This window comes from Pogona vitticeps, chromosome 5, assembly GCF_051106095.1.
Source record: "Pogona vitticeps strain Pit_001003342236 chromosome 5, PviZW2.1, whole genome shotgun sequence".
Taxonomy (NCBI): Eukaryota; Metazoa; Chordata; class Lepidosauria; order Squamata; family Agamidae; genus Pogona; species Pogona vitticeps.
The window spans coordinates 67,699,971-67,726,931 of NC_135787.1; the positions used below are offsets into that span (position 1 = coordinate 67,699,971).

Genomic DNA, 26,961 nt, shown 5'->3' on the forward strand with positions numbered 1-26,961 from the left:
CTTTAAATGTTGGTTCACTTCTGCAGTTTTGCAGACATGGAAAAAATGTGGAATGGAAACAAGTTGGCCTTCAAAAAGGAGGTTAAAGGGCCTCCAAGTATGCAGGGTGTCCATTGTGAAAGTCACTTTGTCAGAGCCTGATTTACTGAGGTTTCCTTGTGCAGTCATAATTCTGCAATTCTTTCAGGCTGCCTACTTTTATACCTTCAGGCATGTGATCTGTCAGGACAGCCTTGTGGTCTGGGTGTGCAATTGGAGCTTCCCCTGGTAGTCTGAAATGACCCAGAACAAACTCTGTACTTAATCTTCTTTATTGCTGAAATCAATAAGCAGATCCATGGAAAGTGCTGACAGTTCCTAGGCAAGGAGTGAAAAAGAGAAATGGTGGTTGCTTCAACCGGGAAAACATTACAACCCAAAAGGGATTCTTTACTCCTGTTGCTATTATTTACTAAAGAAGGATCTCTCTTTTTGGGTATCCTTTTGTAAAATGAATACTAAGATCAAAGCGTAGCAGAATAAGTAGATATATTTGCCTGATTTGATGTATATTTACCCACTATAGAATTTTCACATAACTATGACAGTATTAGTATGTGTTTATGCATGACTGGATATAAATAGGGTGGACTGTCCAAAAGGTCAAGCATGTACACTATTGTGGCTATACATATATATAATTTTCAGTTTTCAAAATAATAATCTAGCATTCCCAACATGGATAAGCAGCTGAAATATCATGAGGTGGAGGCTGGGTTAAGAGTCAAAGTGGATCACTTCATAGATCTCAATCTCAGAGCTGAAGTCCAAATATATGCAGAGTCATCTTGTCAAGCTCAAGAAAAGCAGGCGTCTCTGGTGTATGAACACAAATAAGCAGTGGCGTATGGGTGAATGTATCTTCTTGACCCTTTGAGTAAGAGAAAGCAAAGTAAGAGTGATATGGAGGAGACAAAAGGCAGGCAATCAGGAAAAGGCTAAGAATCTCCTCAGTTCCTCCTCTGCTCTATATTTTCCCTCTTCTCAAATCTGCTTTTCTTTTTTAAAAGGGGAAGCATCAGGGCTCCAGTACGTGTAACTGCAAGTGGCATAGTTAGGCCACTAGCCGCAATTCTATACTACCTCTCAGAGGTTAGAGGTAATTCATTACAAATCACTATTGAGATTGTTGCTTGTTACTTTTTGTGAGTAACAAGGGGTAGTGATATTACTTTTCAACAATAAGGGATTGATCTGCAGCACTATTCCTTTGTAGTGCAGTGCATACTGCTGTACAGTGGTGCCTTGTTAGACAATGATAATCCGTTCCACTGAAATCGCTGTTTAGCAAAATCATTGTCTAACGAAAAGCATTTCCCATTTGGAATGCATTGAAACCTGTTTAATGCGTTCCAATAGGGAAGAATCGTCGTTGTCTAGCGAAGATCGGCCACAGGAAAGCCGCTTTGCGAACCACCCACCAGCTGTTTAAATAGCTGTCTTGCGAAGCTTAGGTCCTGAAAATACCCATTTTGCGAGCGCGGAGGGAGCTGTCAAAATCGTTGTCTAGCGAAAATCGGTTTGCGAAGCAGGGACCAAAAATCATCCAGTGAAATTCCCCCATAGGAATCACTGTTTTGCGAATCGCTATAGCGATCGCAAAAAGTCAATGTCTAGTGAAAAAACTGTCATGTGGGGTAACTGTCTAGCGAGGCACCATTGTATTATCATTATGCCATCCTTTAATTGTATAAGATGGATAGGGCATGTGTGTTCTGTTTCATTTTTAACTTAAAAATCAGGGTCTGTACCATTCAGGGCAACATGAACCCCTTTCTCCTGTTCTTGGATCTATTACACAGCCAAGGATGTATGGGAAGCAACTGTCAACATTTCCTGAAGTACGGAGAACATTCTACCAACAGATAGCATAGGCCAATGGTTTCCAACCTTGGGTCCCAAAATGTTTTTGGACTAAAATTCCCAGAAACCTTCACAACTAGCTGTGCTGACCAGGATTTCTGTGGGTTGTGGTCCAAGAACATCTGAAGACCCAAGGTTGTTAACCACTCTAGGAAGTGGCAGTGGGAACTTCCCACACATTTCTGAACTGTCCAAGTGATGGGGATGAAAGAGACAATGGTCTCCTTACAGCGTAGTGTTTATAGATGTAACTCCACCTGCTGGGTGCTAAATTAAGACACTAGGCTATATTATGAGGTAACTGCAATTCCTATGTTTTGAAAAAAAAATACATAAGAAAGGCTTAATTTTTCAGACATTTCAAGTAAGCAGTATGTCTTCAGCTACATGTGTACTGAATCTCAATTGTCTGGGTGTTCTGAAAAAGGCTTTATTTTTGAGGGTCTAGCTTATGTCCCTTTTTAAAATGGAAAAGTAAACTCCTTGCCCTTTTTTTCACTCATTGGGTTGCCTTAGTCAATACATGCATCAAATGCCAGATTTCCAAGTGCCCTGCCATTTTGAACCCCCTGAGAGTCAATCACTGAAGGCCAAACATCTCTGCTAAGAAATTCTAAGCTATTTGAAGCTTTATTTATTTCACGTGTATAAATTATTATTATAACTGAAAACCAGTAGCCTCAAAACGTTCAGGCAATCCTGTGTTGTGTGCCCCTTTTCCTTACATGATTCTGAAAGATTGACAACATTGTCATAAATTCCAAAATAAGGTCAACTTGGGAGTTGGTAGAGCAGCTTATTCAAATCTTTGTACAAATAACCTTATTATACAAAGCTCATTGGAAAGATAGAAGGAAAGGTTACTTTGTGAAAGGGAGCTGGTTTCGTATGCTATGCTAGAGGATCTCATGGATCGCTGTTACACGTCACTAATTGGCTTCCTTCCCCTTTAATCCTTTTAATGTGGTTGTGTCTGGAAGGTCAACCACAAAGCTGCCTCTTTAGATATATACCTGTGGGCTCATCTAGCATATTAAACATGCTAGGGAATTCCCTAATTTTGAACAGCAATGCTAATCTGGCAAAGATGGCCATGTTGGCCGGGGTATTTTGGGAACTGTACTTCCAAAAAGTATTTTTTTTTTTTTCCTCTCTTTGAAATCTGGCATGATAATAGTCTTCAGTAGTGTGTTTGCCACCATACACGAGTAGTTAATTTCATAGAGACGCATTCACACAAGATTCCCAACAGCAATAATTTCCTTCAGATTGCCAATCAGCAGGGCTCAAGAGTCATCACTGATCTCAAAGAATCTAAGGAAGTAAAGTCCCTTGATATGCAAAGAAGTTTTTTTATTCAAGCATAGATGTATCCTTATTTTTTAGGGATACTTTGCAATCAAGCTCAGGAAGTCTGGGAAATTGAAAGACTTGTAGAAGAAGAGGCACCGGTTGTTAATCAGAAGAGACTATATAATATAGGCTGACTTTTTAATTTACATTTGTAAGATATTAAAATGGAGTGGCTTTCCTTTGTTCAGTATTGAAAGATTTCTCCTCTGTTCATTGTTTCTTCCAGTTTATTAGGACTATTCTCTAATTAAGTCATCCTTGTTTACAACAGATAATTGCTTTAGGCAGCTGAACAAGGCTGGCTGCTAATTGACTATTAATCAGATAATTCAGAGGTCACCTCTCTTTTGCACAGCTGAGCTGTGACTGAACTAGAGAACATCCAGCATAGAAGTTCGTTCACCTGATTCTTCGTATGAATTCACTGTGTCATCAAACTATATTGGGATTTGCGCTTTCATCCTAGAAGAACAGGCTGATCCATTTTGTACCTAATCCTGTTCCCTTTTGTTTTTTGGAGTTTGAAGCAATGACAAGATGATTAGTAGAGCAATGTGTTTTCTAGTATGGGTTGTAGAGTTCCATTTTTTTTATAAAAGTAACTAAACAACATGCACAACTATTTTAGTCACTTTTATGGAATAGAAAATAATATTTTTTTTATAAAAATGTGAGTGTAATGTTGCCTACCTGCTTAACTTGTACATGAAACAATAATTGTGACTAATTAATTTTAAAAGTAATTTTCCAAGCTCCTTTTTCTTTCTTTTCATACTTAGAGGACACACCAGAATTGAACTATAACTCACATTCAAGCAGCCTAGCAGTTATAAGAGTAAACAGTTGAGCACTGATCTCTGTCTAAGGGCAGAAACAGCTGAGGTGGCAGCTTCACAAGTAGAAAATGATAAAATGTTATCACTCCAGAAATGCCAGAAATACACTCTTAATTGTTACCAAGCTTGTACAATCAACATGAAGACAATGGCTAGAGGTTACCTCCTTAGGACCAATTACTAAGCAAAATCAAGCTATTTGCAACTTTGAAAATTGGAAAACAACATTGGAGGAAAAAGAGAAGTCTTTTACTTCCCAACACGTTTGTTTCTGATTGCAAAGCCACCACTTTGCCTTTTTCTGCCCTTTAAAAACCAGTACTGTCATAAAAATTGAAGCCCTAAGAAAATAACAAAATTATGAAAGAATGACATATCCCAGTGTCCATTGTTCCCAGCTGCTATAGTGAATGTGAAGAAATAAGGGGAACAAAACAAGCAAACAAAACAAAAATAAAACATAACTCTAATTGGAAATACTCTTCTTTTAAATGATTACAAAAGTTGATAGTTATGAATATGCTCAGTCATTGTTAATAGAGTAAAGCAGAATTTCAAATGTATGAGTAGTTCAAGCTACAGTCGGTCAAAGTCTGCCTGTAAACAACAATGACATGCTTGATTCTTTTCATGACCAGAAAATGTAGACTTGTGCTCTGTACAAAGACTCACAGGATTCAACAGCTTCAAAACCCACGGAAATTTGTCTTATGACAGAGGCAGTGAAGAGAAACTCATGGTCAAATGTCTGCTGATGGAACTCACTGTGTCCCCATGAAGTTGTTTATAAAATTCTGTTTACTCAGTTTGGGGAAATAATCAGCAAGAAGGCGATGCTAGATTATAGCTTCTAACTTTGTTTGAAAACTAGTGAAGTTATTCTGCAAAACATCTTTCTAAGTTCATTCTTTCTTAAGTCATTCACTTCTTGTGTTGCTTATGCATGCTTCTTTTCCCACATGTGTTTCTGCTTTTCACACTGGGGTGACTACTTAATTATTTTCATTTTTTTCCACTCAAAACAGATATGCAAGAGGTAAAACTGTTTCATCCTCTGGAGAAGCTCACGGAAGCCATGATGTTTCCTCTGGTCATGATCGAATTACACTTTGGAACCTGTTGTTAAAGTACTATGCCATGTCTCTAGCAATCAGAAAAAGAAGCTGGGAGGAGCACGTGACTCAATGGATGGCTTTGCCTTTTGGGTCTATAGATTCTAATATCTTATGCAGACATGGCCTAGTAGCTGACAACCTGCAGGCAAGCATGGAAAATGATGGACTTCAGAGCGAAGGCTGGAAAGAAAAAAGTGCTTCCTTACCTGATTTCTGCCATGGTGGAGAGTTGATAGGTTTCCCCTCAAAATTGCTTGGGAGTGTTTCCAAAGAAGTGGATGAAAATGACAATCATCAAGAGGAGGAAGAATTTCTTTCTCTGGAAGACAGCATGGAAACTTTAGTCAATGTTTCCACTGGAGATGATGATATTGATGGCAATGACATGGAGCTTTCTTTGGAGATAGTTGATCAGGTTGAAGAGGAACTGTCAGCTAAAGGAAATACTGTAGAAGGAGGAGCTGGAGGAATCTTCTATCCAAGCATGGAAGCAATGGCAGAATTAAAGCCCGCTTGTGGACCAACTGGGAAAATAGACGAATCTAATAAGGAGGCAGATTCCAAAGGACTGAAGGTAGAGGAGAATATGTGTGATGGCAGAGAGAAAAATCTGGGACTTCATTACAGCAGTTCTAGTGAAAAGAAAGATACCTCCAAAGAAAAACTACAGGAGATTCCAAACATGGGAAAAAATATGTCTGAGGAGACAACAGTCCATGATGTTGTAGCAGCCTGTCAGCATGAACACGATGCTCCTAAACACAGGGTGGAGAAAACTGCTTGCCGTTCATTACTTGATGAACCCTCTCCTGTTCAGTGTAGTGACAATGCTATAGGTACTGCAGCCTCCAGTGACTGTCTGGTGCCATCCCTTGGTTCTGGCATCACATTACACAAAAATAGCCTGGATGAAAATAATTCTGGAGATTCTCAAAAGGAATGTATCCCAAGCGTGCTTTTGGTGGAAGGTGTGGCTGAATTAAGGACAGACAGGATCAAAGAGCAGCCTACAGAGGGTCAAGTCATACTGCGCAAAAGAAAGGTAGGGTATACTAAAAAGTTTTTTAAAGTAACAGATTTACTGTATGATATTGAAGATGTGAGTCCCTTTTATTTCTTAGTGATGCAATAGTGGGGGGATGCAAAAGATGGAACATGAAGTCTACTCACTATCTCATGACTGACATCTGATCCTAATAACATTAGGAATATGCTATCACTGGTACTGATGCTGTCCTGTGGATGGGTGTGTAGACATGTGCAATATATAGGATGCAGATGTAAACCATTGAATGAGAAACCATACATTTTTCTTCTTCTCCTGAAAAAAACAGCAATATATTTTCAGGTGGTGTCAATAAAGATTTTCATATTTGCAGAGATAATTTTTCTCCTACAATCTAAACAAAATGATGATAGCTGCTGCCTTGTTGCATGTACTTCTGAGAATTAGAAGCACTTGATGGATTATCTATATTTTCCTGCTCAATAGTTCAGTCCTTCTGTACTTGGTGCGTAGGCATGCATGTGTGCATGCAGAGCTGTTGTCCTCAAGAAAAAGACACACGTTTTATGCTGGGGCATTTCATACTGATTGTGAAAAGGGCTTGTGTTATTCTTGTGTTGGAGGTGAACAATCTAATAGGGTTTCTCCCTAAGGTAAAGCTATATCATGAGGAACTAAAGCACTTTAAAACATTGTGGGCCTAGACATAAATGGAACAGTTGGGAAAGCTTTCAGAATCAGTGGTCATCATAATCCAGTGTAAAATTAAGACTTAATCCCAGAGACCTCAGTATACTGCATGGAATCCTATTTAATTGAGATAGAATAAAGCTATGAAAGGCAGAAAAAAGCATATTGGTTCATCAGAACGCTTTCAGATTTCACAATGAGGCAATATATTTGCCTGGCAAGTCCTGGCAGTTACTTGAAGATGTGTTTAGGGCTAGAGATGGATTCCAGCAGAAATTGCATCTTATATATTCCAAAATGGAAGATCAAACATTATTTTCTTCTCTCTCCTATCAGCCTTAGGTAAATCTGAAATCTGTGTACTGCCTACCAGAGACAAAATAATTCCAGAAAGAAAATAATTCTGACAGGAATTCTTGCATTTCTGAGTTCTCAGGCCATTTTTCCCCTTGGGAGCTTTGTGGTTTCTCTAGGAGATCCCTTTCAAGAGAAATGTCTGTAGGAATTCTGTTTCACTGGAGGAAGGGGAAAAGGATTCCAGTCAGTTCATGATAGTTCTCCAGGAAGTTTAGCCACACTTCCCTATATGATATGCCACACATCTTTAGATGTTCTTTGGCATATCTGATGGTTCAGAACATTGTGTGGCTGCTTCTGGACAGAAATTTCTGGAGTGTAGTATGGCTTTGCGTTATCCTATATGATATGCTACACTTTTTAAAGATGTTCTTTGGAGTATCTGATGGTTCAAAGATGTTGTGTTCTTCTCACATGACTGGCTCTGGATATCAATTTCTGGAGTGTTGCATGGCTTTGTGTTATTCTCCTCTCCACTTGAGTTAATTGGTCTCCACAGAGCAAGTTCATGTCAGTACTGATTCACCAGACACAGCCTAAATTTAGCATCCTTTTCAGTACACCTGCCACTTACTGTGCATGAGGACAATGTCGATGTGTGAGAACTTGAGAGGCTAATAGACATAAAAGGACAGTTATACCTACTATAGAAAACATTTTCAGGACAACATAAATGGGTCCTCCCATCTCTATTCTTTTGACAGATAAAATTAAATCCCTAATATCAAAATTCCTTCTCAGTCTCTAAATGAGGTAGAATTAATTTTTCTTGCAGCTGGAGTGTAGGATTAAATTGTAAATGTTGCTTTTTTTCAGGCAGTGTTGTTCACTCAGTCAAAGGTGTACAGTGTCTATAACCAAACCTCATGTTTTGACAGTAGCACTTAAAGCAGAAATGTCTGTGCTTCCTTTTCACCTATTCCTAGGAGACCTATGCAGAGGGAAGATGCATAAGTCTCTTTTCCGTGAACTCTGTGAAGTTAGCAGCTTCTTGGTGATTTCACCTGGGTAGGGCAGCTTCTGACAGTAGAATCAGTATCCCTCTCCAACCAATTGATCTTTATTAAAAATCCACCCTTTCATGGTTAAAACTATTTGTCACAGCCAGCACATACAGTATATCACAGAAGTGAGTACACCCCCTCACATTTCATAAATATTTTAGTATATCTTTTCATGTGACAACACTGAAGAAATGACACTTGGCTACAATGTAAAGCAGTGAGTATACGGCTTGTATAACAATGTAAATGTGCTGTCCCCTCAAAATAACACAATACACAGCCATTAATGTCTAAACTGCCGGCAACAAAAGTGAGTACACCCCTAAGTGACAATGTCCAAATTGGGCCCAAGTAGCCGTTTTCCCTCCCTGGTGTCATGAGACTCGTTAGTTTCACAAGTCTCAGGTGTGAAGGGGGAGCAGTTGTTATCGCTCTCAATCTCTCAGACTCGTCACTGGACGTTCCACATGGCACCTCACGGTAATGAACTATCTGAGGATCTGAAAAAATGAACTGTTGTTCTACTTAAAGATGGCCTATGAGAAGATTGCCAAAACCCTGAAACTGATCTGCAGCATGGTGGCCAAGACCATACATCGGTTTAACAGGACAGGTTCCACTCACAATAGGCCTCACTATGGTTGACCAAAGAAGTTGAGTGCCCATGCTCAGTGTCATATCCAGAGGTTGGCTTTGGGAAATAGATGTATGAGAGCTGCCACCATTGCTGCAGAGGTTGAAGGGGTGGAAGGTCAGCCTGTCAGTGCTCAGACCATACACCGCACACTGCATCAAATTGATCTCCAGGGCTGTTGTCCCTCTTCTAAAGATGATGCACAAGAAAGACTGCATACAATTTGCTGCAGACAAGCAGATTAAGGACATGGATTTCTGGGACCATGTCCTGTGGTCCGATGAGACCGAGATAAACTTATTTGGTTCAGATAATGTCAAGCATGTGTGGCGGCAACCAGGTGAGGAGTACAAAGACAAGTGTGTCATGCCCACAGTCAAGCATGGTGGTGGAAGTGTCATGGTCTGGGGCTTCGTGAGTGCTGCCGGCACTGGGGAGCTACAGTTCATTGAGGGAACCATGAATGCCAACATGTCCTGTGACATACTGAAGCAGAGCATGATCCCCTCCCTTCAGAGACTGGGTCTCAGGGCAGTATTCCAACATGATAATAACCCCAAACACACCTTCAAAATGACCACTGTCTTGCTAAAGAAGCTGAGGGTAAACCTGATGGACTGTCCAAGCATGTCTCCAGACCTAAACCCTATTGAGCTTCTGTGGAGCATCCTGAAATGGAAGGTGGAGATGCACAAGGTGTCTAACCTTGAAAAGGACTCCAGTGGCAACCTGTGAAGCTCTGGGGAACTCTGTGCCCAAGAGGGTTAAGGCAGTGCTGGAAAATAATGGTGGTTACACAAAATATTGACATTTTGTGCCCAAGTTGGACATTGTCACTTAGGGGTACAGTGGTGCCTCAATTTATGAACGTCCCGACATATGACCATTTCATGTTACAACCAGCCCTGGCCACAAATTTTTGCTTCTACTTGACCGGAGCGTCAAATTATGAACAAAAAAAGGCAGGGGGAAAAGGCGGGGAATTCAAATTGCTAACTGTTGGTGGCGAAGAGGCTGCGTCTTTGTAGCTCTTTCACTCCAGCAGTTAGAGAGTGTGCAATTGGAGGAGGTGTTGGACTGCCTGATAAGGTAAGGTGCTGCTTTCTGCTTTTTAAAAACTGTTTTGGGTGGGTTTTGCAGCATGATTTTGGGCTGGGTGGTGGGATTATGTTTCTATGCTCCCCCCCCCCATTTCCGATGGGTCTTGCATGGTTTGCTTGCTTTCTGCTTTGCTTTTTTCCATTTCCGATAGGTCTTGCATGGTTTGTTTGCTTTGCTTTTTTTGCATTTCCGAAGGGTCTTGCATGGTTTGTTTGCTTTTCTTCCCCCCCCCCCCCAATCGGCCAGAATGGATTAATTGCGTTTCCGATAGGTATTGCATGGTTTGTTTGCTTTTTGCATTGCTTTATTTGCATTACCAAAGGGTCATGCATGGTTTATTTGCTTTTCTTTTCTTTTTCTCCTTCAGCTGGAACAGATTAATCGCGTTTATGATGGGTCTTGCAGTGTTTGTCTGTTTTTTTTTTGGGTTTTTTTTGGTGATTTTTTTTCTTCAGCCGGGAACGGAGTAATTGCATTTCAATGCATTCCTATGGGAAATGGTGCTTCGACTTACGACCATTTTGAGTTACAGCCAGCATTCTGAAACCAATTAAGGTTGTAAGTCAAGGTACCACTGTACTCACTTTTGTTGCCAGTGGTTTAGACATTAATGGCTGTGTGTTGTGTTATTTTGAGGGGACAGCTGTATACTCACAGCTTTACATTGTAGCTTTGCTATTTTTGCATTTCCGAAGGGTCTTGCACTGTTTATTTGCATTTTGCTTTGCTTTTTTTGCATTTCCGAAGGGTCTTGCACAGTTTGTTTGCTTTTCTTTTCTTTTTCTCCTTCAGCCGGAACAGATTAATCGTGTTTCCAATGGGTCTTGCAGTGTTTGTTTGGGGGGGGGGATTAGTGATTTTTTTTTCCTTTGGCCAGAACGGATTAATTGCATTTCAGTGCATTCCTATGGGAAATGGTGCTTCGATATACAACCATTTTGAGTTACGACCGGAGTTCCGGAACCAATTAAGGTCGTAAGACGAGGTACCACTGTACTCACTTGTGTTGTCAGCGGTTTAGACATTAATGGCTGTGTATTGTGTTACCATATTTTGAGGGGACAGCACATTTACACTGTTATACAAGCTGTATACTCACTGCTTTACATTGTAGCCAAGTGTCATTTCTTCAGTGTTGTCATATGGAAGATATACTGAAGTATTTATGAAATGTGAGAGGGTGTGCTCACTTCTGTGATATACTGTATATGATAGAGCCAACATCTCAATGGACATGGAGCTCAATGTTTGTTTCCTCAACTGTACATTTTGCAAATTAACTTTGTTTTATGATTGGTCATTAGGAGGCAAACAGGGACTTCATTTCCAAGTCTGATTGCTTAAGGGTGGCAGATTTGAAATAATTAATTTCGGGTGGGGGTAATATGTTCTTACCTTTTAACAACAAAGTTGACATCTTACATAGCTTAACCTTCACTGTTAATTGAAGCACAAATGCATGTATTGTTTGATTTCACTTATGTGGACGAGAAAACTATTCCACAGCAGAGGATAAAAACAGTGCATCAGCTAAAAACTCCATGCATAAGTTCCTGAGTAGGCGGGAGTAACATCAATGTGTCCCAGAGCCTGAGAGAAAGAATCCCCTCTCTCAGAATCCCCACTGGTTAGCTGGTGCAGTGTAGTGGATGGAGTGAGGGACTAGGACTTAGAAGACCTGGATTCGAATCCCTGCTTAGCAATAGAAACTCATTGGGTGTGTGTATGTTGGAACTGGTAAAATCACATTTTAAAATTTAAATTGTGATTCAAGTTGATCTTTTTTTTAAAAAAATCATTGATTTTTATCCACTCTGCATGAAGGTCTAATTTCCAGCTCATTTTAATTCCTCCTTATTAAGAAGGTGATCATGCAGCCTAGATATCAGTCCTTTAGGATGATCGTGGGCCAGGTCATGGATGGAGACAGTCATCCATGTCCCTGGCCACATGACAGCCACCTGGCAAAATGTGAACGCCATGTGTGTGCGCGCCCCTGCACGGGTTATTTTGCACTAGAATTTTCATCCCCAAAAATAACTTCTCCAGTCTGTGGTAGACACAACCTTCTACCAGAGAAAGATGATCTTCACTTACCTGCTTAACAGACCTTTAGTTGCCAAGATGCAACCTGAAGAATATATATGCAAAAAAGCAGTGAATTGTAGTAGTCAATAGATCTCAGTTATTGATCATGTCCTGAAGGCTCTTCCATGGAAGAAAGTCTCCCTATAGGAAAGACCAAAGAGATGAAATGAGGAACGCTCAGGCAGGGTGCCCATGACATAGTTCATGCAGCTAGTACTGAAAACATAACAGACAAAACTGCTTAACTGACAAAGCAGTGGAAAATGCATATTTTTCTTCTGCTGACTTAATTACAATTTATGTGTTGTGGTGCTCTTCAATTTAATTTATTTAGATTATGGTGTAATCTGTACTTGGAATTTATGCAAACCCCATCATAAATATTATCACTGTCCCTTTGGAAGCCATGGAATGCTATCCCACGGGTATTGAGCCATGTTTGGAGGGAAGCATGATGGATTCCAAACAATCTGAAAGGAATTTAAAACAAGTGCCGAACAAAACCCAGTCGCTAATGGGAGTTCCAGGCCGTTACCCTACAACCTTTATGCAAATTTGGATCTTGACACATTTTTGCGACAGCACGCAGCTATAAATTTCCGAGGCTGCCAATTCTGTCTAGACTGCAAACCCGAGAACTATACTGCAACTGTTATGCATTAAGTCAGGAAGCTCTTGGGTTTCAGCTGCCTAAAATGGTAATAAATGCCATTTTATATATGACTTCATAACCTCATGCCAGCATCTCCTTGACAAGCATCAGGGTGTTAAGGTAATTGATGCATGATAGCTTCTCCTTTAACTGAAAATCATTATTTCCTGAAACTGCAGGTGGGCCATACAATGCCAGGTCAAAATGTACCTCGTTGTAAAATGCTGTTGTTTAAATATTCACACAGATGACATGAAGGATGAACAGCTTTGGTTGCAAGAGCAACACACAATGCTGGGTGGTGGCTGGGGGCCAAGTGCATAAAGACGTACGTGGGCATGCACAACATATGGATGATTAAGATTAAGAATGGGACTGTCCATGGAACCTCCCCTCCCTCCGATTTGGTTTGGAGCCCCATTTAGTAATTCAGATTCAGCCCCGGCCCTGCCTCACTTCAAACAGATATGGACCTCATTCTGCCTCATTGGGATTCAAATCTGAATCTTGATATACAAATCTGAATGCTTGTGTTTCTCATCATTTTATATTAGGAAAGCAATTTTTTGTCCTCCGCATAAGAATATAAAATTCTGGCACATAGTAGCCCCTGGAGAGGAGACTAGCACTGACAAAGTGCAGACAAAGGGGTCCTGGAGGCTTTGCGCGAGGTGCCTTTAATTTTTCCTTTGACGTGTTTTAAGTACAGTAGATAAATGTCTACTGCTTTTTGATACTATGGTAGTGTCTGTTTATGTGTATTGCCTGTGCACTAAGGCATACTTTGGGTTTAACAGATCCGTTAGGGTGAACTATTAATGATTGTTAATCGGCATCAGAAAAACCAGGATCGATACAGGCTCTCATAAGAGGGAAAGTGGATAAGGCTTCCTAGACCCCATGGGGAATGGTAAAGGGTCGTATGTGGCCTACAGCAGTCATCCCCAAACTTGGGCCTCCAGATGTTCTTGGACTGCAACTCCCAGAAGTCTTCACCACCACCTCTGCTGGCCAGGATTTCTGGGAGTTGAAGTCCAAGAACATCTGGAGGCCCAAGGTTGGGGACCACTGGTCTACAGGACATAGGCTGAACGTGAGAAGGATCCAGGCCTTTCTCTTTTATCCAAAAGAAAGTGTTTAGCAATGAAGTGCTTTTATAAGGATTTCCCCACATACTTGGTCCACATGCTATAAAACCACATACATGCATAATGCATTCACATGACAAAAAACAAAAAACAGAAACAGTGTCTTGCCCACCACACATTATTCCAAAGCCACAAAAAGAACTATTATACCTGGAAATCTTGAGCACAACTCTAATTAGCCAAGATGCCCAAAGGCTAGCTGAACTGATACTAGGCCAGCTGAACCTGTGCTGAACGCAAGCCCATCTCAGCCTACTATAATTATTTAGGATCATCAGGTATAAGGATGTGTCACTGGAAACCAAGGCCAAGGTCATCCACACTCATGTATTTCCAGTCAACATGTATGGATGTGGAAGCTGGACAGTAAAGAAAGCTGATGGGAAAAAATTGATTCATTTGAAATGTAGGGCTGAGGAGAGCTTGACAGATACCCTGGCCTACCAGAATGACAAACAAGTGGGTCCTAAATCAAATCAAGCCTGAACTATCTCTGGAGACAAAAATGTTAAAGCTGAGGCAGTCCTACTTTGGACACATCACAAGAAAGCAGGATTCTCCGGAAAAGATAATAATGCTGGGAAAGGTGGAAGGCAGTAGGAAAAGAGGAAGACCAAATACAAGATGGGCTTACTCCATAAAGGAACCACAGGTTTGAGTTTACAAGAGTTGCACAGATCAGTTGAGGACAGGATATTTTGCAGATTACTCTTGCATAGGGTCTCCATGAGTCAGAGGTGACTCGACAGCATATAATGACAACAACAACAAGCTTATCTTTGTTTGTACAGTGGCTACATTTATGGGCTGGAAGAGGTCTGGGCCAAAGAGAACTCCATCAGCCCTCCCATTCTCTGTACCTTTTTTGGGCTCTGTTCCTGGCAGATCTTGGCCAGCACAGCAATTCTACCAGAACTCCCACTGTTCTCCTGAAGTCATCCATTACATTATTTTCCCCATCTTTTAAGCCTCCATATTTCAACTTGGCAGGTGCCAGGTTGTGCGAAACAAATAATGTAGATTTTTCAGGCCAGAGTAATATACACACTGGGACACAAAAGCATGTTGCTGTACCCTTGGCTGAAGTTTGAGTCACCACTTACAACTTCCTCTTCCTGTTTGGCTCCCCCGAGGCCTTCTTTTCCTTGACATTCCTGGCCCTTTCCTTCTGCCTCTCTATTCCTACCTGAGAATTCCCGAGGCATCTGTACCATGTTACAGTTGTGAGCTGGCAATTCAAAAGACTTGTGTTACAAACCAACTTTTGTTGCCTTCTGTACAGAAACTAGAGTCAGTTTGGGTAAGTTGTGACCCTTCCACACTACAGCACTCCTACTCTTCAAGTTGTGAGGCACCTTGTGATCTCCTCCCATTTCCTGTATTTGTCATCATGATCATGCTGCTGAACTCATCAATAAGACTTTCCCTTATTAAAGCCACTTTCCCCTCTTCCTGTTAACTTTTCATAGTTAAACTGGAACAGCTTCATTTTTGCCCCATCCCATATTAGGGAAGCCCTACCTTTCATTCCACCCTTACTGCCAGCAGTTATTTTCTTTCCATCTCCCGGTTTAATAGAATGGATCACAGCATATCCCTTGAGTGTGATGAAGCATACTGTATGCGATGAACATTACAAGTTACTAGTGTTCATTAAAACAAGATGTTAGAGCTCAAATGTAAAGAAACCATAGATGTACTGGCTATAGATACCAGAATACAGTATGGTGCGAGGCATGATGAGGAGTAAATAAGCAGTGATTACACAGTGTGGGAGGAGTTCCTGTTTCATATGCAGCAAAATACTTTATGATTTCCCATTTCACATATTATCTTACAAAGGTAGGGTTGTTTTCTGTCTCTTGTGAGTTGACATATTTGTTTCCAAGACTTGAGTTATTTGCCATCTAGCCACAAGGATGCACTAAGGTTGCTTGCAAAGTAGCATTCAATGAACTTTTGAAAGTTGTAATACATGGACATCGTTGCTGCAAAATTTGGAATACAAAAGTAACATTGATTTCCACTAATTATTCTGCTAACACAAAGCAGATATTGAACACACATTTTATTTGGATATTATTTTCTGGCATTCAGTTCAGAATTAGACATAGACATAATCTAAATAAATCCACTGGCACACCGAGGACACATCAGGACTAACCCAAGGCATTTTTCTGCCTGAGGCAAAATACAAGATAGTGTCCCCCCACTCCCCCATTACATGTACAGAAAATGATTGTTCATGGCTTTCTACTGCTCAGAACTTAAGATGCACACATTAGCAAAACATGTTGTACAGTAGTTTGAAGAACGTTTTGAAGAAATACTTCAGAAGTGTCAAAGAATAAAATATCCACTGTCAGCAATGATTCTCAACCTTATAATCATTCTTGGAATAAAACTCCCATAAGCTTTCACTACTAGCTGTACCAGCCAGGATTTCTGGGAGCACTAACCACCCGAAAATGAAGTTTATATTTCAAGGTCCACATTTCAAGACACTGAAATTCACAGCTTTGAAGACCAAACTGAGAATTCTCTATTCATGTTGACCTTTAGCTGATGCCCTTTTGTGATGTTAAGAACATTGCAGCGTTTCAGTTAGTGTACAAACAAACCCAGCAGTGAATGTTCTTTATGTTCTTAACGTACAAGGGGAAATAATCAAAATTATGAATTTGAACAGTGCTGGATTTGGGTTGTCTGGAATAAAATAAAGATTCCAGAGGTGAAAGGACAACTGTTTTCAGATCTCTCGACAGTTTCCTGGGAAAGTTAAAAATAAGTTGGGGCCAAGAGATTGGCATTTGCCGTTTGAAAAAAGTGTGTTATTCCAGGAGCAGCCACTTGAAGAAGAAATTTCTTTGCCGTGTGAACATAGTTTATATTATTTCCATCTTAATAGCACAACTGGAATAGGAAGAGATTTTCAAGCATAAACTTTCCAGAGGCAACCACTTCAGAACTGTAATCGTTTAAAGACCTTTGTATTCTCTTGTGATCCGCAAGTGGGAAACACCAGCAGTTTTTTGTCTAAAAGTCAGGAAGTAGCCTCCGCTGATGTCATTGTCATGTTGCCAAGTGGGGCCCTCTGGGAACTTGATTCAGGACTCTCGGGGGTAATATCGGAAAGGAAATTTGTATCTTTTCCATTTATCATCACCATGTTTGCTTGCAGTTGCTACAAAAGTTGCCTTCTGAGAAATTACTTTATTCAATATTTGAAGGCCAAGAGGCTTTACTCAGTTTTACAGCTGTATATCTTGCCTGTTCCTGGGAAAATACAGCAAAACCATGTGAACTGAAGGTTTTTTGTTTTTATGTGCCTAGAGCATTGTGGGAATAATCATATATATGCCTTTAACTAGAGACTTATTTATTTATTTGTTTGTTTGTTTGTTTGTTATATTTCTACCCCGCCCCCGCTCCCAGACAACGTCTACTCTGGATACTTTTCACTCAACCTGGATGACAGTTATTGTTGGGTGGGAATAGTTATTACCAGGCAGTAAAGGACCGCTTGATTGGTCCTATCTATCTGGTGTTAGAGGTTTAAATAGTATGATGGGATGAACTAGTGAAAAAGCAGATCCAGTGATGCTGCTGTAATGTCCACCACTATCACTTGTGAAAGTGAAAGTTGTTTGAACTATCCAAACTGCCCATGTTTCTATGTGCTTCTTACCAACTCTCCGTCTGAAAAACATGAGAGGTTGGGAGACAAGCAGTGGTATTTGGGAATCTTAATATTAAAGGATTTTATTTTCAGATCAGAAGAGCTGCATTGGAGGAAAAACTAACATTGGTTAATGGCTCAACCAGTCGGATTTAAATTCAGTGGAGACTGATTGGGTTGATTGCCCATTGGTCTGCTCTTCCTCCCAAAATATTCTGTGTGTTTGTGATAGCGAAGACGGGTCTTAATATCCTGCCATGATTTATATGAGTTGAGAAAGAATGAAAAGCATTTTGGATCTCAGCGGTTTGGATCACTTAATGATGTAGAACAGCAGGGTTTAGGAGTTCAATTTCCAACTGTGCCCCCCCAGGAGAAAAGCCAATCTGTGTGGACTTGGTCAAGATACACAGTCCCACAGAGCCCTCAGGAAAAGGCATTGGTAGACTTCTTAGAAAACCTTAAGAAGGGTTGCCATGTCAGATTCAGCTTGACAGTTTGCAATTATTAATTACTGTGGATCTCCAAATATGTTTAGGTTTCTCTACTACTGTCATTCACTTTTTCTTTAGGTTATCTTTCTTGTATCTTGGCATCCAATTGCCGTCTTCTTAATTTTTATTTCCATCAGAGAAAACAGCTGAAGATTCCTTCTGTATTTCTTCTCTAATGGTCTTGCAACAGGGTTTTAATGTCCCTATACTGTATAGTAAGGATATAGGAAGCTTCCTATATAGAAAATAAACCATGGGTTTGTTTAGCCAGTATTGTCAACTTTGATTGGCAGCAGTTCTCCAGGATTTCAAGCGGGATTCTTTTCTTGCCCATGTGGAGATCTCTGATATTTCCTGGTGACCTCCAGCTAACTGCTAACCAAGGTCAACCCTTCTTAGCTTCCAAAATCAGTCAAAAGTAGCCTGTTTAGGGTGGAAGGTGGTAATCTTATTGCAGATGAAGCTATGTCCTACTGTATCTTCATATCTACTGGGTGCTTTGCAACCCCCCTGTGTCATGTGAATAGGGAGAAAACCCATGGTATTTATCAAGTGTGTGATGATGAGCCACTATATAAGGCTGCCAGGTTGTATCTGATTTGATGAATCATAAATGATGCTAACTTGTCCTGAAAGAACAACTGCCTTTGTTTTGAATGGACCCTTGTTCCTTTCTTATCTACTATACATTCCTTTCAATACCATATTGTCTGTGACTGAATCCTATTAATCCATGACAATGCTGCAATTTGCTTTTCATGCCATGACCAAAGCATTAATGTTGCTATCTTTCCACATGTCCTGGGTCCTATATGCATATGGATTTTATGGTGGTACTATTTAAATCATTTTAGATAACCTGAATCTGAGTTGTTTTGAAACTGTATCACTTCATATGCCCAGGAGAGACATACAGATAATAGTTGCACAGTTCTTCTAATCTAGCAGGTGTTCCAGAAGGTCTTGACATGTGTGGATTACTTGACAAACTGTGAAGATATTCAGAAACATTTGGGGTGGAAAATCTATTAATGGATTCAGACAAAGAATGGCTGGTTAGTGCTTGCTTCTAGCAGAGTTCTTTTAAACTGAGAAATTTAGACTGATAACCTGAATTTAAAGTATAATCTCTCAGGAGGAAAACAGCTTCCTGTTTTTAAAACAGCTTTTTTGAAAGTATTGTTAGGAACACAGAACTTCCTGTCCCTAGACAATTACAGGTTGGGCACAAAATAAACCATCAATCAAAGAGAATATAATTCACCTTTCAAATGGTGTGATGATTATAGCAAATATCCCAACTAACAAATAAATAAACTGTGCGCTTATTTTATTTATTTGCTTAAAATAGTTGTACCCCACCTTTCTTCTTAAAAAGGACCCGAGGTGACTTACATCATTAAAAAGACAGTGTTTAAGAGCAAAAGCAATAAGCATATAAATATTTTTAAAAGAATGACTGAAATAAATAAATAAATAAATAAATAAATAAATAAATAAATAAATAAATAAATAAATAAAATCAATACTTTAAAAATTAAAAGCAACAAGGCACAACAATCCATTTTTTAAAAACCCTCTCATATAGCCAGTCACTAAGCAAAATCCTATCTGAAGAGAAAAATTTTCGTTTGTGGAATGACAAAAAAGATGGGGCCACCTTGGCCTCCCATGGGAGGGAGTTCCAGAGTATTATTGTGAAGTCATTTCTTCATGTGGCCTGTGCAGACTTTTCAGAAGTTTAAGTACTCTTGAAATTTTATCTATATAGATATTTGCTGCATGCTTATATGCTCATTGCTGCCGCCACCACCCATTTTCTTCTGTTCGTTTGGTAAGATCAGAACCATACAGTTAATCTTCTGAAAGATATACATATAGTCTCCTCCCCATTACATTTTTAATGCCATACTTGATGAAGTGGGTTAGACATGTATAAGAAATGTCATGGGGTAAAAAGCTAGCTGTCACCTTAAAGTTATCAGTCCTCTAGTGGAAACGTGTTTTTTTAATGTTTCTCTGAGTATAGCTACAGTATTTAACACCAATTGATGACCGGACCATGGTAAGGGCAGAAGGCAACACTTGGGACTATGACTTCCATAATTCATGACTATTTGCCATCCTAGATGGATCTGATGGAATTTGTAATCCAAAAGACTAGGAGGCATCAGGTTGCCTACCCTGTCCTTCATGGTGAAACATGATTAATAAAAATTTGTAATGGTGATAGAAGAACCAGGAGAATTAAAAAAAATTATGGCATCAGCCTCAAAAAAGGGAGAGTTGAATCTTCCTAACATAAAATTTTATTATTTAGCTAACCAATTAACATTTATTCCATATGCTATATGTTCCCCAGATACTTAAATTAGATTTAACTTAGAAATACAAGGCTTAAAAGGCAATGTAGAGAAAATTATGTTTAGGAAAAACATTAAGAATTGTATAAAAGAGCTGGAAAATCCCTTTTTGAAGAATGTGATGCAGATCAGGATTAAACATAGATGAATGATTTTCCTGTTAATTTCCCCTTGAACACCTGCCTGTAGGTTGAATTAGAGAAGTTTCCAGAAAATTTGTAAGGGGTTTTTCAGAATATATTTTAAAAAAAAGAAATATATCTTTAGATTAAAATATTGGTTGGGGAAATGAATTCCAAAGAAAAAATAAGGATAGCGTTAGAAACCAAGAAGGTAACATGGATTAATTTGATTCAGTTAACTAATTGGACTAGAAAATGGAAAAAGAATAAAAGCAAATTTCATTATTGATAATTTGATAATTGAACCAAGGATCAGTCTGTGCTTTAATACAGCAAAGTCTTTGACTGTGGGGCTCCCGAGAAACAGAGTTGTTCTAAAAGAAGTAGGTGTGCCTCAGCACTTGATTGTCATGTTATGGCTGTAGTATAGGTTTAATTTGGCTACTGCAGTTTGTCTAGGATCTCTTTCAGTTCATGTTTGAGATGAACATTTAAACATCTACAGATTTTTAAATAAATTGGATAGAAAGAATTTGAGTTTTAAGGAAATCAAACGTGGTGGAAAGTTAAACTGACATATGCCCACCCCTAGCCCTGAGCCACTCCAGTTGACATCATTGGCTATGAGCTTTGAGATCTTGCAATGCATTACTATCAAGGTCACAAACGGGGTTCATCTCAGCTTTATGACAAAGGAGCCAAAAGAATGTTCAAACTGCAGCTGAAAGAAGTGGTGATGGCACACTATGAGCAGAACCAATCAGTCCCTGTGCCCTGCAAGAACTACTAGGTCGCACATTTGAGATTAGGAGGAAAGGCTTCCCAGGCAGATAGTGTTGCTTCTGAGCTCTTTTGAGCTCCTTCATCAAAACTTAATCAGACCACCCCCGAGTTAACTGAAAAAGAGATAAAATCACATAAAGTCATAAACTAGATGACAGCAGCAAAGTGGAGAATGATAAAACATAAGGTTCAGTCTAGACTTAGCCATGCTTAAAACAGATGAACTTAAGCCAATGCATCTAAGTATGACTAAGCATGAACACTTGCCTTTATTTGCCAGCCATTTCTAGATGCTTCCACAAATTTCCCAAGTAATACAAGCAAATTCCATTACATGCTTCCAACTGCTTGCATGCTACTGAATTTGCTGTGTGTAGGAATGTGCCATATCCCCAGACAGGTGTGCGAAAACAGAGCAATTTAGGGCCATTTAGGGAGTTTGGGGATGAAAATGTCATGGACTGATGGCCTCTGTTTTACCTATAATTCAGAGGAGCCTTCCTCCTCACATCCTTTGTGTTCAGTTCAGCATTTGTGGAGTTAATTTGGGGGGGGATATGCAACTGTGGTTGAAGGAGGGGAAAATCCAAAAGAATACACAATATAGCCAAGAGAACTGGTTCCAAAGAGACAACTAAACTCCTAAAAACACTTCAGACTGAGGTCACTCGGCACTATATACCATACCTCCATCAGCTCCTTCATGTAGTTATAGGGCAAAGTGAAAAACGTAGGTCACCTTTAGTAGCTAGGGTTCACATTTTTTAATTTTCTTCTTTTTCTATACTTTCTTATCTAGATTAGTACAGTAAACATTATGCTGCTTGGACTGAGTGCATGTGTGATTGTGGGTGAATGCCTGCATTCACCCATTGTATGGGCTTTGAGGGGCTAGGACAATATTATGTGTTAGGAGCTGTCTTTCTTTCCTTCACCCGCCCCCCTCTGGTTTTCTTCTTTTTACTTGTTGGATAAAAATATCACTGCCTGTTTGCTTTCGTGCTATTGCTAGAAAAGTACTTGTGGTTAGAGGTAAAACTCTATGACGTTGTTTCTCTTGGTATTTAAGATCTACCACATCCTTTAAATTGATGGTCCTGTCTAGCCCGATCTCCAACTCAGTTATAGTCCTGTGCATTTCACCACGTGGGATTTTTCCACGATGGTGGAATATGCAAAAATATTGTGAAGGATGCAGACAAAGATTGAGTTACAGTGTCATCAAAATGACACAGGGTAGATCACGTGCTCTTTTTTAGTCATGGACTGGAGTGCAGAGCCTGTAAACATCTCTAGTTGTGTATATTCATAGCCTCCTTCTCTTCAGAGTCAGAGAGAGAGAGAGGGTTTTTGAGTCCATGGGAAAACTACTAGTAGCAGATCAAAAAAGAACTGCATAAGGCAGGCGTGAGGGGGAGAAAAAAATGATGAAGTTTAAATTTCGTTTGAATAAACTTCTCTTCAGTTTATTCAAACGAAATTTCAGAGGCTTCTGTGACTAAACCATTTCAACTAAATTACATTGCAGGGGAATTTGCTAAGTAGAAAGTTAATCCATGGCCCTTGAAAGCAAACTCAAAAGGTCCAGCAATTAAGTCTCAAAGGACCCAGCTGGTTGTTTAACAGCTGTGAAGAAAACACAGAAGAGAATGTATTTATTGACCTAACTATCTGATAAATCAGGAAGAGAGCAAAACATTGGAATCTTTTTGAATAGACCACCTCCTGCTCCCAATGAGGTCAACAACCACATTCAACTTCCTGTTCCAGAATGTGGGGAAAGTCTAGTAAACATGAAGCTGCACAGGATTTAAAAGTCTCAGGAGAGGATTTGTGGAAGTGGGTGGCTTTTAAAAGGAATGGCCCTTTTGTTCATAGTTGTATGGAGGGAATTTAATTGTGCACACACACATACATGAAAGCACAGCAGCTAGGTTTGTGCCTCTAGCATACTGATATTTTAATTTTTTTTTTGAAATACGTAGCAGGACATACAGGATACTACTGCTTTCATTCCAACATTCACAGGCACCTAATGAATTCATACAATTTGAAACTTCACTATCACATCAAGGTACAGAGACTGAGGGATAGGCCAGTAGCACCGAAAGAAGAGCCATTTCCCCCATTTCACGGTTTATTCTTGTGTGAACAAAGCTACTGTATTAGGAAAATATACTGCTGTATCACATTGGTTTCCTTAGGTACTATGTATGTTCATTATGGAATTAAGTGGTTTAACATTAATTCATCCTTCTTAGGTAGTTCTGGAAGCCTTTGTTCTGCAATGTAACAATGGTTAGTGACTTGCCTTAAAAATGGGTAGCATGAATATGTGAGATAACTAGTTCCTCCTAGCATCATTCTGCATCTAGAGAAAGAGGAGACAGGTTCCACCACACATGGAAGTAGATCTGATTGTGGATCCTGAGCAATTGAGGATCCTGAGCAATTCAGGCTCTTAAATTCTGTAGAGACATTTCGTGAATAGAGGAGAGTCTTCTCTTCAGCTTTTGGCTTCTCACACATGAAATGTGATAGCAGAGAGAGTAGAAATGGGCCTTCTCTTTCTCCTCATGCCTTTAGACTAATTGATCTTGTGCACCTGAATAAATCTTAAGTCAGACTGCTGATATCCATATTGCAACAATAGAAATTTCCCATACTTTTCATAGTTGGGAGATGGCAACTGAGGTGTGGCGTGGTGATGATCAATAGCCAGTAATGTGCAACATAGAGGGAGGGTGGCTTATGCTTCTGTGAGAGTCAACCCTTCTGGGAAATTCTATTGTATTTAATGTGGAACTCGTCTCACAACCCATTTGTGTACTATTGAACTACTAATGTAAGATGTGGAGTATATTGTCTCCCTGCTTATTTAACTTATATGCAGAATACATCATGCAAAAGGCAGGACTGGATGAATCCCAAACCAGAATTAAGATTGCCAGAAGAAATATCAATAACCTCAGATATGCAGACAATACCACTCTGATGGCAGAAAGCGAGGAGGAATTAAGGAACCTCGTAATGAGGGTGAAAGTGGAGAGTGCAATATATGAAGCTCAACATCAAAAAAACTACAGTAAGATCATGGCCACTGTTCCCATCACCTCATGGCAAATAGAAGGGGAAGATATGGAGGCAGTGACAGATTTTACTTTTTTAGGCTCCACGATCACTGCAGATGGTGACAGCAGCCGCGAAATTAACAGATATCTGCTTCTTTGGAGGAAAGCAATGACAAACCTAGAGAACATCTTAAAAAGCAGAGATATCACCTTGCTGACAAAGGTCCGCATAGTCAAAGCTATGGTTTTTCCAGTAGCGATGTATGGAAGTGAGAGCCGGACCATAAAGAAGGCTGACCGCCGAAGAATGGATGCTTTTGAATTGTGGTGCTGGAGGAGACTCTTGAGAGTCCCCTGGACTGCAAGGAGATCAAACCTATCCATTTTGCAGGAAATCAACGCTGAGTGCTCACTGGAAGGACAGATCCTGAAGCTGAGACGCCAATACTTTGGCCATTAGATCCCGTCCGTGAAAGCCTTCGTGAATACACTGAAGGGTTACTGCTTGTGTTTTCCCAGCCCATTTCTAAATCTGATAAATCCTTGTCCCTTTTAAGACCAGAGAGATCCAGAATCAAGGGCCAGATTATGTTTTGATAATTCTGAGAAACCCCCAGTCAGCATGGCTAGGGACCAGTCCAAAAATGTAGTTCTTCCAAGCTCTACAGATGGGTGGGGAGAATATATTCTCTGAATTCATTGTCCTGATCTAATTAGGCTATCGTGATGTACCAAGACCTGTTAAAGACACATTTTAAGCCTGTGAGATTCCACATCTCCAGTTGAGAGTGAAACAAAGAGTTTATCTTCCCCTCAAAGCCTCTATAAATTTGCATAAAATATCTTCGTGTCCTTTCCTTTTGAGAAGCAAAGCACATACGCGTGTGTCAAGGTTTGAGCATTTGTTTGCATACTATGCCAACATACACATCACACACAAAAGAGCTGGCTGACTTTTGGGAAGAATGCCAGTGAGCCATCAGATGCTTCACATTTTTAAATAAAGTGCAATTCATCCTACTATTGGCCACTTTATATAATATACTCAATTTATTATTGCATAGTTTTGCACAAAAATCCCCTGGCATTTTGGCACAGCAATGCCATTTTTGAGGATTAAAAATACATTCTTGCCACTGCCAGAACGTTTTCAAAGCTCCTTGGAAATTTGTCACCATTCTAAGAAGAATACTGCAGGTCCTCATCCTTGTGTGGTTGAATGAGATAAGCACAGGTTTACATGTCCATCGTGGTCCATTCTTTGCCTGCTGAAGGTCCCCAGTTCAGACTCTAGCATCCAGCTCATAAAGGATAAATAGCAGGCAATGGGAGTGAGTGCTTTCTGTTCTCGAGAGCTTCCATCATTCAGAATACATAATATTGAGCTTAATAAGGTGTGCTGCTTTTATACCTCCCCATAGCATTTAAAGTATTCCCTGGTTTAATTATGCAGGCTGCACATCTCCACCACTGCCCTATGAGATGGATACTCAGTTTACTGACCTCAGAAAGAAGGAAGGCTGAGTCAGCCTCAAGCCAGCTACCTGATCAAACTCAGGTCATGAGCGGAGTCTTTTCTGCAATACTGCAGTTTAACCATTGGGCTATGAGGCTCCTAAGCCAATGGACTGATTGTGTGTAAACGGGCTTCCTATGTTTATCTGAGTCCTGCTTGCCTTCTCAATACAGCATATTCAGTTTTATTCTTTGGAAGACACCATGCTGTTATTCACTTTTTTCCCTTCTCTGCTGAAGCAGTGAGTGAACCATAGGAAGCCAAGCTTTCCTTTCTCTTTGCCAATGCCCTATTCAACAATGATCTTAGAAAACGATTGTCTCGAGCCAGAATTTGTTCATGCAGATCTCTTTAACAGCTACCAGTGCCTCGTGAAATACAATGTGCATCCCTAAAGAATGAAGAGACTTTGTTTTTCTTCCTCAGCCTGAGTTAGCCACCAGTGTTTCAGATCAGCAAAGTATAAAAATAATGGAAGAAAACTTTCCACTGTTTTTTCTTACAATTATTCCATAGCTGCCCAGTTTCCCACCTTTGTGTCAGTGGTTCCTCCTGAAGGTATCAAGTTGACAAAGTAGAAACCAAGCCCAGTTACTTTTTATTATTATTATTATTATTATTATTTTAGCAATACCTAGGTTGAAGTCTGGCATGTTGTATGAGATGCTGTCATTTGCTTGCTTTGTGGTGACAACCAGGTGTTTCAAACTCCTACCGTGTAGTCTCTGCATTTACAGCATGCATTTCCTCGGTTTTTGTCTCTATTTTTATTTATTACCTAAAGTGGAAAGCGGAGGTATCATGCGCCCCACAGCTGTTACCGTATTCCCTTGCTAATGCAGTAACAGTACATTTTTAACTTTTCACATCTGTGTGTTTTCTTTCTTTTTCAGTCCATCTGTGTTTTTGTTAGGGTTTGAAACGGTCTATTTTAAACTGATTCCCCCTACGCTCATTCCAGAAGCATAATTTGTTGTGCTAGAAAAGTGATAAACATTCCAATTAATGGGGAAGTGTTCTGTGAAAATAGGACAGGTTTGTCTTGCC

At 39.9% G+C, this 26,961-nt stretch overlaps 1 protein-coding gene and 1 long non-coding RNA gene across 3 annotated transcripts in view; one reads left to right on the forward strand and one right to left on the reverse strand.

Moving 5' to 3' along the window:
- LOC144589604 (uncharacterized) overlaps positions 1 to 26,961 on the reverse strand; it is a 389,049-nt gene that overhangs the window by 345,142 nt on the left and 16,946 nt on the right. The gene's annotated exons all lie outside the window — the stretch shown is intronic.
- LOC144589603 (rho GTPase-activating protein 7-like) overlaps positions 1 to 26,961 on the forward strand; it is a 144,376-nt gene that overhangs the window by 28,208 nt on the left and 89,207 nt on the right. For both annotated transcript variants that reach the window (XM_078394646.1, XM_078394645.1), the window contains exon 2: positions 5,117 to 6,248. In XM_078394646.1, the coding sequence (XP_078250772.1) occupies positions 5,229 to 6,248 (1,020 nt within the window). In that variant the 5' untranslated portion in view covers positions 5,117 to 5,228. The remainder of the gene's footprint in view (positions 1 to 5,116; positions 6,249 to 26,961) is intronic.